Source organism: Erigeron canadensis, chromosome 1 (assembly GCF_010389155.1).
Source record: "Erigeron canadensis isolate Cc75 chromosome 1, C_canadensis_v1, whole genome shotgun sequence".
Taxonomy (NCBI): Eukaryota; Viridiplantae; Streptophyta; class Magnoliopsida; order Asterales; family Asteraceae; genus Erigeron; species Erigeron canadensis.
In genome coordinates this window covers 50,085,281-50,097,677 of record NC_057761.1, presented here as the reverse complement: position 1 = coordinate 50,097,677, position 12,397 = coordinate 50,085,281, and the positions used below count along the sequence as shown (strand labels likewise).

General features: G+C 34.3%; 2 protein-coding genes across 3 annotated transcripts; both read left to right on the top strand.

The window, feature by feature from the left end:
• The first annotated feature begins 374 nt into the window (after positions 1–374).
• Positions 375–5,146, top strand: LOC122603136. Of its 2 annotated transcripts, none has more exons than XM_043775761.1 (6): positions 375–524; positions 1,942–2,206; positions 2,485–2,549; positions 2,630–3,361; positions 4,128–4,278; positions 4,376–5,146. In XM_043775761.1, the coding sequence occupies exons 2-6, from the start codon at positions 2,056–2,058 to the stop codon at positions 4,888–4,890; spliced, it is 1,614 nt and encodes a 537-aa protein (XP_043631696.1). In that variant the 5' UTR covers positions 375–524; positions 1,942–2,055; the 3' UTR covers positions 4,891–5,146. The 2 variants fall into 2 exon arrangements, with proteins under 2 accessions (XP_043631696.1, XP_043631705.1); XM_043775770.1 differs by lacking the exon at positions 375–524 and adding an exon at positions 1,497–1,597.
• A 3,208-nt stretch (positions 5,147–8,354) lies between these two features.
• LOC122604360 (GMP synthase [glutamine-hydrolyzing]-like) lies at positions 8,355–11,832 on the top strand. The gene is made up of 6 exons (XM_043777255.1): positions 8,355–9,022; positions 9,902–10,152; positions 10,232–10,607; positions 10,981–11,112; positions 11,188–11,363; positions 11,552–11,832. Exons 1-6 carry the CDS (start codon positions 8,483–8,485, stop codon positions 11,673–11,675), a joined length of 1,599 nt encoding a protein of 532 aa, XP_043633190.1. The 5' UTR covers positions 8,355–8,482; the 3' UTR covers positions 11,676–11,832.
• Positions 11,833–12,397: the final 565 nt, after the last annotated feature.

Here is a 12,397-nt window from a genome sequence, read left to right as displayed (position 1 = left end):
TAACTTTTTTGGTCGTCATGATCCAACTATACTTATGAAGAGGTAATGTCGATATCCTAACTACACCATTCTTTTTCTTCGACAAGCATTACATGCTTTCAGTTTCGCATATGTATCTTTCTTTAGTTCATTATTTTTTTTATTTTTATTTTTATCAAGTATTACGATCATAGTTAGCACTTTGGAGGATTTTATAAGCGGAATTATTATTTTCAGTTTTTCATTATAAAAATGAAATATCAAGAAAAATACAAAAGGATAATTTTGGAAACATTTTTGATAACCGAGTAGAAAATCAAACCCATAGAATATTCAGCTTTAAATTTTGGACTTTTCCTCTTTGTTTCTTTCCTTTTCTTCTTACTCTTTCTCTCTCTGTTTTTTTGAGTCATAAATTTCTTTGCATATTTTGTGCCTTAGCCTCAGCACAGGGTCATTGGGTCCTCCTTTTATCACACAATCATCTTCATCATTAGCATTAGCTTTAGCACACCCCCCACCCTTCCATTTGCTCTTCAAAAAAGGTATTCATTATATCTCTATCTCTATAAACTTTTCCACTAATATGTATTGCTACTTCACTTGAACACGGGTATCCAAGGTTTATATTTCATTCTTTATAAAGTTTTTAACTTTTAATAATCATTCAACTTGCTTATGATTTTTTATATCATGGGTGTGTTTAGAATCAACAGTTTCAGTAATTAGTTGTAAGTTTTTGACTGTCATTTTGCATAAAGTCTAAAACTTTTTACAATCATTCAACTATGTATCGTTCTTAATTTATTGCTCTGTTTAGAAACAATATATTTATTGTAGTTAAGCTAGGATTTGATTACTTTTTCAAGATTTTCCATGTAGTTGGTAATCAACATTTCTATCTTATTTGCATAAAGTTTTAAAACTTTATTGCTATATTCAACTCAATTATGGTCTTTAACCTTTAGTTGTAGTTAGTTAAAATTTTACTCCGTATTACTTAAAGATTTTCAGGGTATTCAAGATCTCTATACTTCAATTTGCATAAAGTTTAAAGCTTTTTGTAGTCATTTAACTCAATTATATTTTCTACATTCTGGGTCTGTTTAAAGTCAACAATTTCAGCTGTATTTATGTTAGGATTTAATTCATTTATCAAGATTGATCATTTATTTGGTTCTGACAGTTTTTGGTGTAAGAACAATGTTTTGTCAATCATTTCCTGTAAGTCAACAAGTACTATTTCATACTAAAACCTTTTGTTATGATAAGTTGTAGGGTTCATTCATTTTGTCAGATTTTGCATTTAACATTTCTCATTTAACTGGTTTTTGTTATATAAAAAAAAATAAGTAAAAAATTGGCTTTAATCTTCATTCAATCCCAACAACCACTTCTATTTTATCAAGATTTTACGTTTATTAATTTGCAAAGTTTTCTGGTTAGATTTCCCAAATAATACTGTTCAATCAATTATACGGTTTACTGACAAGGTTTTCTGTTAAAGTTACCCGGAGGCGGGTCATTTCTTTACTAAGATTTACGCAACTACCCCTGAGGTTGTATCTAGTGAGACTTGAACCCGCGACCTCAGCAAATACTGTTTATCAAGTTATGGGTATGTTTATAGTCAAAAAAAAGTTCAGAGTTTTCACTCTAATTAGTTTAAAGCGTTGTTAAATTCAACTTTATCTGCTTTTTGGATGATACTGTATTTTACATTTTAATTTGCAACATGAAGTGGGGTTGAATCTAATTTATTTTTGGAGTGAACAAGAATGTTCTTTCCTATTTATTTTGTCAAATGTCAACCTCACTTACAGTTAATCAAGTTATGGGCCTTTTTGAAACCAACCAAACAACAAAACTCAAGATTTCTCACTCCACTTATTGTGGTTAAAATTATGTTAAATCTCTCACTCAAATTTATAGTTTGCTAAGATAATTAATTGAACATTGCAGGGTGAATGCATTGAGTGTATCTGTCAAGCAAGTGGATTCTAAAAGACTTGTGACAAATAAGCTTCATATGTAGTTTGAGCTTCTTGGTTATTATCATTATTTTACTAGCCATCTATGGCAAGAAAATCTCAAAAAGGTCCTCCTACAGTTGAACCGAACCAGTTCGGATGTGTGTGGAATTTTAGTGGTATGTTTGACCATCACCATGATCGCCATCACCGAAAACTCTTGTCTGATGAGAGCCATGGGAGAAAAAGTCTTCCAGGTGAGTTTACATTAGGTTCTTGTACTCATTTTTAAATTGTCATTTGAGTTACTTTCTGACTATTGAAGCTAAACCGACCCCTATAGAATCTCATGTTTTTATAAATATGTATATTTTTTTGAGGAATGCTTGATATCCAATGTAACTTGGTATCAAATAGTACAGTTCATAAACAAATTTGGTTGTGATTTTGAAAATAAGTTATTTATTTTTGAATTTGAAAAACCGTATGTTGACTGCAATAGGCATACTGAATGTTTTGATATCCTTTGCTTCAGGAACAGGACATGCAAGAAGCCAAGTACGAATGCTGACATTCGATGAACAACTTAGATGCCTCAATGTAAGTTTACATTCTTAAGTTTCAGATAAAGCAATTTATCCTCAACTATGATTCTGAAAATAAACTTCAATCTTTTGCAGATTGAATCGAAGAAGAAAAACACAAAGGTGAACCATTCTTTAGAAGGAGACACATGTTCTTCAGATCTCACGGGAAAGAATGACGAGATACAAAAAAATTACATGGATAAATCTTTCTGGAAAAAGATAAAATCTAGATATGAAAGCCCGAATAAGAAAAAGGAAAGTCCAAATGTAGATACAATCGTGGTTTTGAAACCTAGTCGCCGTTTGATAGATTGTCCGGTTGATGTAGGATGTAATTGCTCATATTTACATCCTCATATGAGCTCAACAACTAAGCAACAAATAATTAAACACACTCATGTGTCGTTTAATGATGTTAGGAAAAAATTGAAAATTGCAAAAAAGTTGAAAAACAATCAAAAGATGAAATCTATCGAGGCTTCTGAAGGTAGTGACAGTATTAAAATTACTTCAAATATGGAGAAACCGTCTATTGTACCATTCTCAAAGAAACAGGAACCTGAAGTATTTATAGAAGCAAGAAAACACCTAGCTGAAAGATTAAGGCAAGTTGCGATTGGTGCGGTTGAACCTTCTGGTTCTTCAAGTAAACGAGTGTCAAGAACATTGGAAAGGGTACTACTCTCGTCTCCTATACACGAGTCAATGACTTCTTTTGACCGTGCACTAGAAAGAGTTGACCGAAACCATATTTTGGACATGAGATCAAACCCAAACAGCATGGATCTGATGGTAGTGGACGGGTGCTTCAGAGGACCGCAACCGGTAAACTCAACGTCTTCTTTTCAATTATATGGGTACCTGATGTATAAAGTCGAAATGGGCTGGGTTGGCCCTGAACAATTAGTCTAGTTTCTTAAGCTTGTACAGATAATAAATTTGTCAAATTTAATTAACAAGATTATATATTTTTTTTCTTCTATTTGAATAACAAATTAATAATCTGCTGTGGGTTTGGGTAAACTTTCAATCTTCGAGCTGACCTGAAATACTGTTTGTCCAATTTTTTTAGATATTAACTAACTAGTGTGTCAAGTATGATTGCAAAAGTTATCTTAGTTTCATAATAATCTAGTGACTAGTTTCTGACTAAAAATGGTAGGTTTTGAAAATAGTTTGTCCAAATTTGTTTACTTTTTTTATGCATAAGTAGTGTGTAAATATGATTACAAAAAGTATATCATTGCAGTAACAACAATGTATGAATGGGTTTTGGCAATTTTTTGTATAGGTCGAGTTGGTCCGAAAAAGTTTTGTCCAAATTTTGCATTCGTTTTTAAGACTGATGTGTTTGATCCTATTAGATATGATCACAAGAAGCCAATCAATTAACAATTCCAGTTTTGTTAATAAAATGTTATAGAAGGTTTTGTCCATTAAGAATACAATTGGGACTTTTGACCTGTTTACTTTTTAGCTAAACTTCATTTTACCTGTTTAATCAAGGAAACATAATACGGATTGACCCGGTTTATAAGTATTGCCATTTTGAGTATATAAGCACTAACTTTTGTGACGTATATGGCTACAGGATTTCTCATTGGATGTTTCTTCACCGAAAGCTAGTTGCAAATTGACTGATTTGGATAACGATCAATTCAGAGAGAATCCAAGCCCAGTGTCTGTTCTTGATTCCTATTTCACAGAGAACATTTGCAGTCCCACGAGCACCATTGAATCTGGTATGTGTAATATTTAGTTGTTCATTTCTATTATTTACTCAGTCACATATCACCTATGTGAACAACTGTTTGACATTTACCATCTAATCATCGCCAGTTGAACTTCAAACTCAACCACATCGTCTAGATTTTGAAGAAAACTCGTCACAAACTTCATCTCCGCCACATGGGAAAACCAGTTTAAGCTCATTCATGAATGATAGGGGATTCATTTCCTCATATGTTAACGATATCTATGAAAGTTCTCAGTCAAACTGGGAGGACTTTGTAAACGCGGATTATCCGTTGGACTCATCATGTGAGCATAAACTCCTGCATGATTGTGTCAAGGAAGTGTTGGTCAGTTTACACTCAAGAATAACATTTGTTAGCTCAAAGATTCGACCTTTTTCATTGGAAAAAGATGTGTTTGATGAGGTTCTTGACCAAGTTGACTGGCATAACGGTCAACCCATGATTACACGGACGCTAGATATTCTTGTCAGGAGAGATATAGCAAAATGTGGAGAGTGGGAAGATGTTATATCGGATAGAAATGATATTGTGTTTGAACTTGTAGATGACGCTCTTCAAGGGTTGATTATAGAGGCTATTTCCGACATTCTTGTTTGAAGCATGACTTGCCATTTGACTGGCTGGTCTTGCTTCAAGGCATGGTGCCATGGTTCACGTCTCACAAACTCGTGCAGGTCTAGCTTGAGCAGAACCACAACGTCGGCTAGCGATTTATGTGTTAGTATTATAGAGAAAAGTTATAGTTATTGTAGTTTGTTGGTCATTTTTTGTGGGATACAAGACTTCTATGTATAAAGCATATATATAACAGGGTCGAAATATTTATTGAATAAGAAATAGGCTTTGTGCTTCACATAGTCTAATACTGTGTAGACTTGTAGTTACATCCGACAAGATTACATTTTTAAAAATTTAGATCAAAGGTTAACCATTAAGCTAATCTAGTCTATGTGTAAAACTTTTTTTGTCTCGTAATTAATATACTACATCATGAAAAAGACCACAGTGGCCTTCACAACGCTGGGACCATGCCAACGAGGCAACGATGGTGGGATTGTCTAAGATCACGTGATATGGTTTAGCTGCCATATATATTGTAGTGGCATTGTTTAAATTGTCAAATTGTTAACTTTTTATCAATATTGTCAAAAATTGGATTATATGTAAATTACTAGTCAAATTGGAAGGTCGATAATGGGCTGTGGATAATATTTTAGGCAATATTGTGGTGTTGTACAACATTTCCGACCTTCATTGTGGCACAGAAATTTGTGTCCGCAAATAGAAGAGGTGAGAGGAAAGAAAGTGTCTTTTACCTTTTTATTAAGAAAACTGGTTATTTAGGATGTTGTTTAACCATATCATACCCCTCTTTGAGTCATAATGAGTCTTGCCGTTACATCAAGTAACTTACAACCAATAGAAAATCCTTCACAAAAAAAAAAAAGAGATTTGTGGATGTTGCGGGTATATTCTGATTGAAGTAAACGTCATTCATGAGTAAAGTGGTGATGTGTTTTTGAGTGCTCAAATACTCCTTTCATATTCTACTAGATTATATCCCGTGTTAATATACCGGATACCTTTAAGTCACATATTTTAAAAATTAATAATAAAACAAATCTATAACAACTGTTAGTCGGTTTTATAGAAAAATATTTCATTTATGAAAATTTAATATTTAAATGAATACTTTTGTAAACAAAAAAATAAAAATAAAAAAGGTTAAAATTGAAAAAATCTAATTAAGAAAGGGTATAAAGTAAATACAAAAAGGACTTAATTGCAATTAAAGTCAAAACTAATTACTTAATTGGATGACACATCATCAATTTAAACACTTCTTTCTCTAATAAATAGTAAAATAAGATATAAATATTACACAAATATGTACATATTAAATTGTTATAGAAAATATCATGTACGTATCATTCTTTTAAAAAATAATCTAAAAGTGAATAAAAGCATTTGTAGCCTAGTAGTTGACATGGAATATCACGACGTGAATTAAGGGTGCAACTTTTAACAAACACGAGCATAATACTCATACGTTACGGCGACTAGAAGGTGAGGACAATATAAAAGGGAGGCGGTGGTGGAAATTGAGGGAGGCGGTGGAGAAGGAGAGCGGCGACGGAGGGTGATAGAAGGTCAATAAGAACGCGTAATGATTAGAGAGAATGAGGGAAAGGAAAATATATAACGATTTTATGTTTAAGTAAGGGTATTATAGAAACTGAAAAAATTGCTTAATTTCTGAAAATAGAAAAGCCAATATGATTTATAGAAGAATATAGATATAGATGTAACTATGTAAGTGTTATGTCAAACTAGAGAAAAAGAAAAAGTGTTATGTCAAGGAAAGGTTCGGTCTTAGCTCTAAGATTTTCGGGTCTGATTGCTGCTGGACTCGTGGTCCGTCGTCTGTGGAAGAGTTACAGGAATGGTCCGATTTAAAGAGATTGTTGAATGGGACGATTCTTAAACAACAGAATGATAAATGGAAGTGGATTGGAGTTAAGGATGTCGAGTTTTCAGTCAAAGGAGTGAAGGAATTTCTTAGAAGCGGGACAAGTCAAAGTAATTGTTTCACTTTCAAATGGTCCAAATGGGTTGCGAAGAAGTGTAATGTCTTCATGTGGAGAGTCTCCATGGATAGGATACCAACATTATTGGCACTGAAAGATAGGAACTGTTGTTATGGAAGCTTGGTATGTGGCTTATGTCAGGAAGCGGATGAAACCACCGAACACATTTTATGTTCATGCGAGATTGCTATGGAAGTATGGTATAGAATTAGTGTTTGGTGTAAAGTCACCCCTATCTTTATCTTTTATGTCAAAGATATTTTCCAACTATATAAGCATATGGGACTTGGGAAGAATACAAGGAATGTATTTAAAGGGGTTGTTTTTGTTACTTGTTGGAGCATTTGTAAGGCAAGAAACAAGAAGAAGTTCGAAGGGAAAGAAGTCAAGGTGGAAAAGATTATACACGAGATCAAGACCATGAGTTATTTATGGCTTAAGAATCGGTTGAATCTTTGTTACTCTAGTTTACAAGATTGGACATCTTTTAATGTAAAATTATAATTCTTGGTGTATACTTGTAAATGTGTTTGGCCACTCCACATATTGTGTGAGGTTGGCGATTTTTGAATAAAATTTACTTTAAAAAAAAATATAAATGTAAGTGCATGATGTAACATTATATTATACTACTAAAAAAACTTGTTTGGGTTGAAACTAAATGAGTTTTGCGAGTCATAAACAATTCCATACAACTAAGTACTAACACATTTAATATATTGATTGCTTATGTGTTTGACTTACGAAATCATTTTGTAGCTAGTTAAAAATTAAATATAACAAAACTATACGAAGAAAGAAATTTGTACTCCTTCCCCAGATGATGTAGTTGGTCTGAACTTTGTCCAACATGCTACATGTGACAACAAAAACACATCCATTAGCCTCATCGAAAGAGAAAGAAAGGTACATCATGCTTATTCATCCTAGTTGTTGTTCCTTCATGTTGGTTTCAACACGTTGGTTCATCATATGTCATTAAATATAATAAGTTCAAGCTTTTAGAGTAAGGATGTGCAATTGACCCGAAAACTCATGAACTGTTTTTAACCCGACCGAACCCGATCTGACTTGCCTGAGAGGGTAACAGTCTGGGTCCGATTCATGTTTTGGTACACTTCTTAGTTTTGTGTCAGGTCGGGTCTGTCGTTTTTTGACACATGAATGAACAGAAATCCTTAAACCCGATAACCAAACTAAAACTCATCCGAACCCGTCCAAGTGAATAATGTGTCAAGTCACGATTTCCATTTTGATGCATATGCGGGTCACAAATTCGTCCTAATTGGGTCAAGTTAGATTGGGTTTTTTGAACGGTATATATCCCTAGCTTGGAGCACCAGGTATGATTGATGAACGCAAAATGAGCCACATTATTTTTCGTCATTTAGCAATTCAAGACCGTTATAGTTGAAGACAACTAGGATCACTACATTTTCCATTAATTAATTAATTAATACAGTATAAAATAACGTATTACCGGGGCATTTACTTCCCGCCAACTGTCAAAAACCCTAGCCACCCCACCCCCAAATTCTTTATAAACCCTAATTAAAAATCCCCAAATTCCCACCACTTTCAGAACTCCATAATTAAAATAAATGGATCCCAAATCAACCCCAGTGCTAATCCTTGATTATGGATCCCAATACACACACTTAATCACGCGCAGAATCCGATCTTTATCAATCTTTACACTCTGCATTTCAGGCACATCTTCCCTCAAATCAATCACTGACTTAGCCCCATCTGTAATCATCCTTTCTGGTGGCCCTCATTCAGTCCACGCGCCTCACGCGCCTTCTTTTCCTGATGGGTTTCTTGAATATGTTGATAAAAATGGCATCTTTGTGCTGGGTATATGTTATGGGCTGCAGTTGATTGTGCAGAAGTTGGGTGGGCTAGTTGGTGTTGGTGAGAAACAAGAGTATGGAAAGATGGTTATTGAAGTTGTCAAAGATTTTGGTGGGTTGTTTCATGGGAAGAATGTTGGGGATAAGCAGGTTGTTTGGATGAGCCATGGCGATGAAGCGGTTAAGTTGCCGGCTGGGTTCGAAGTCGTGGCGAAAAGCGAACAGGGTGGGATTGCAGCTGTGGCGAATCCGGAGAGACGGTTTTATGGGCTGCAGTATCATCCTGAGGTATATGAATCAATGCATCTGATTATTTGTAATCTGTAGGATTTAGTGAATATTGGAATTCTTGTGATTAGATAAATGCATTAGAAAGCAGCCTATTGCAATTTTTGACCAAATTGTGGAACATGCAGCGATTACTCGGCCTTGGAATCAGATAATCACAATACTGCATTTTGTGTGTAACATTTCTTAAGCATAAACATTATTATCTGCTAAAAATGACAAGGAGAACATTGAATGATATAATGCTAAAAATGATAAAGATCCATGTAATTTGTTGAAGATGCTAATCAAGTTAAAATCATTATAATTATTAGAATAAAGTGTTTTGAACTAATTGCAAAATGGGAAAAGTGAATATGGGGTTGTTAGATGGGGAACCACCTCACATCTTGGTTTTTTAATCATAAAATTCATGGGAGCCCAAAGATTTATATAAAATACAAAAAATGTTACAAAAACATTATAATTAGCTAAAAGTTATAGAAAATTACTATGCATAGTGAAAATGTAATATTTTGCAGAGGTGAATTCTAAGATGATTCTGTTTGTTAGTTATGTACATATCGGTTATTCTTCTAACTTATTATCCATTGCAAGCATATTATATCCCATATGATTGGATGTGTGCATGTCTTTCGTATCTTGATATAAAATTGAGACTATATAATATAATTGTTTAGCCTTTTTAAATATTTTTTTAAGAACTCCTTTATTCATTAGCTTAAGAAATGGGCATCTAGTTGATTTATTAACTTGTACAGAGTGCGTAATACCATCTGGCATCTGCAACTATTCTAATGGTTATGAAAACCACGTTCTTTGAAGTTTAAACAAAATGAATTTATAAGGTGGAAATGTAACAATTTGTATTATATAAAGGTGACACATTCACAGGAGGGAATGGAATTGTTGCGCCATTTTCTTGTTGATATTTGCGGTGTCCCCACTAATTGGAAGATGGAAACTCTAATGGAGGATGAAATAGAAGTGATCAAAAGTATGGTTGGCCCTGATGATCATGTTATATGTGCATTATCTGGAGGTGTAGACTCAACTGTTGCAGCCACTCTAGTTCACAAGGCCATTGGCGATAGGCTGCATTGTATTTTTGTCGACAATGGGTTGTTACGGTAAGATCTAGTTTGATTTATGACCATATTTTTACTGCTTGGACCATATTATAATGATTTGATGGGTGTTTGTTTACAGATACAAGGAGCAAGAACGCGTAATGGGAACCTTCGAAAGAGATCTTCATCTGCCTGTTACTTGTGTTGATGCCTCGGTGCAATTTCTTGGGGAATTGAAAGGTGTTACAGATCCCGAGAAGAAGAGGAAAATAATTGGGAAGGAGTTTATATCAATTTTTGATGCATTTGCTCATGATTTAGAGAAAAAGTTGGGAACGAAACCTACTTATCTGGTTCAAGGAACTCTGTATCCAGATGTAATTGAATCTTGCCCACCACCCGGAAGTGGAAGGACCCACTCTCACACAATCAAGAGCCATCATAATGTTGGCGGACTTCCTAAAGATATGAAGTTGAAGCTCATTGAACCACTCAAGCTTCTATTCAAAGATGAGGTTTGCATTGAGCAATTTTTGTAATTTCAAATGGTTCCGTTAAAAGGCTCAAACTTTCATAAAAATCGTTTTGCGTAATTTGACCCGGTTACCTGGTCAAATTGATAGTTGTGTGGCAGCTTATACTCCTATTACTTTGACCATGGTTTTTTTTGGTGGTGTCCGACAACTGGTTATCCTACTAGATTACCGTAATGAAAACTTTTGTAAGCTTGAGCCTTTTATCATCTGAAATTGACATTTGACCAAAGTTGGTACCATTTTATGCAGTTATCTCTATAAAATGCTACTACCAACATGAACCGATATACAATAGAATCAGAAATAGTTGAGTATGATTAATTAATACTTAATATATTCTTTATTTTTGAAGGTTCGTGAACTTGGGAGGATTTTGGATGTTCCTGTAGGGTTCTTGAAGCGGCATCCGTTTCCTGGGCCAGGACTTGCCGTGAGAATTCCAGGTGATGTCACCCAAGGAAATGCATTGGATATCCTCCGCCAGGTAATGAATGGAAGCATGATAAGCTTTATGTTGCTTTTTTTCAAATCTGTAGTTTGTAATTGAAATGTGTTGCAGGTAGATGAGATATATATTCAAGCAATTAAGGATGCTGGGATTTATGATGAAATATGGCAGGCTTTTGCTGTGTTTTTACCCATAAAAACTACTGGTGTTCAAGGTGATCAGAGGACTCATTCTAATGCCGTTGCACTTAGAGCTGTCACAAGTAAAGACGGCATGACTGCTGACTGGTGAGAAATCTTTTACCTCATAAGTCAACTTAAAGTTTCTACTGAATTTATTGGATTACTGAGTTAATACTTTTATTACTTGTTTCTGCCTGTGGATGTTGTATTGCTGACTTGTGTTTTTCTTTTTGAAATTTTAATTGAGTTACATTGCTGTTGTCATGAGTTTTTTGAATATTTTGAAATTTCAGGTACTATTTTGAGCACAAGTTTCTGGACGACGTATCAAGAAAAATCTGCAATAGTGTTCGTGGGGTGAACCGAGTTTGTCTAGACATTACATCCAAACCTCCATCTACTATCGAATGGGAATGATATGGTTGACCCTAAAATGAGTCAACCTCATAGCAAATTAAGTGAATTTAGCAAGGTTTATGCATAATGACAATATGTTGGTGCAGGTAAGGAATTTTGTAGATTGGGAAATGTTGAACATTCTATATTTTGTTTTACAAATTATGACCTTTCTTTCCTTGCTTATCCTTTCCTTGCTTATCCTTTCTATTGCCCCTTGTTTGGTACGACAAGAGCGTTACACATAGGTTCGTCACCATGGATGATTTTGGATGCACTTTCATTTGTTATCGTTACTTTCATGTGTTGTTGTCTTGTCTACTAAACTTGATGCTAGTTGTAAGTTCAATATAATTATGATAAATAATCAAAGATGCCCTGGCTTGGAAAGTCTCATCAGACCACAAATGTCAAACATCATCAGATGCTAACCCTGAACACACTTGATGCCCTAAACAATTGGTACCTCCAATATAAAAACATCAAAAGATGCCCTCCCTTGGAAAGTCTGGCTAGACACAAGTATTCCTAACCCTTTTTTACCAAACATGAAACGTTGTGATATTTGTTACACGTACCACACCCTTGGCAAATATATTGTCTGAAGCACAAACTCATGTAGATTGAAATGTTCAATGTTCTTTCAAACTCTTCAAATGTGTAATCTTACCTCAATTTTCAATAAACATATCAAAGGCTTTAATTTGTATTTGTGCAATTTATTTCAATTACTTGACTGAGAA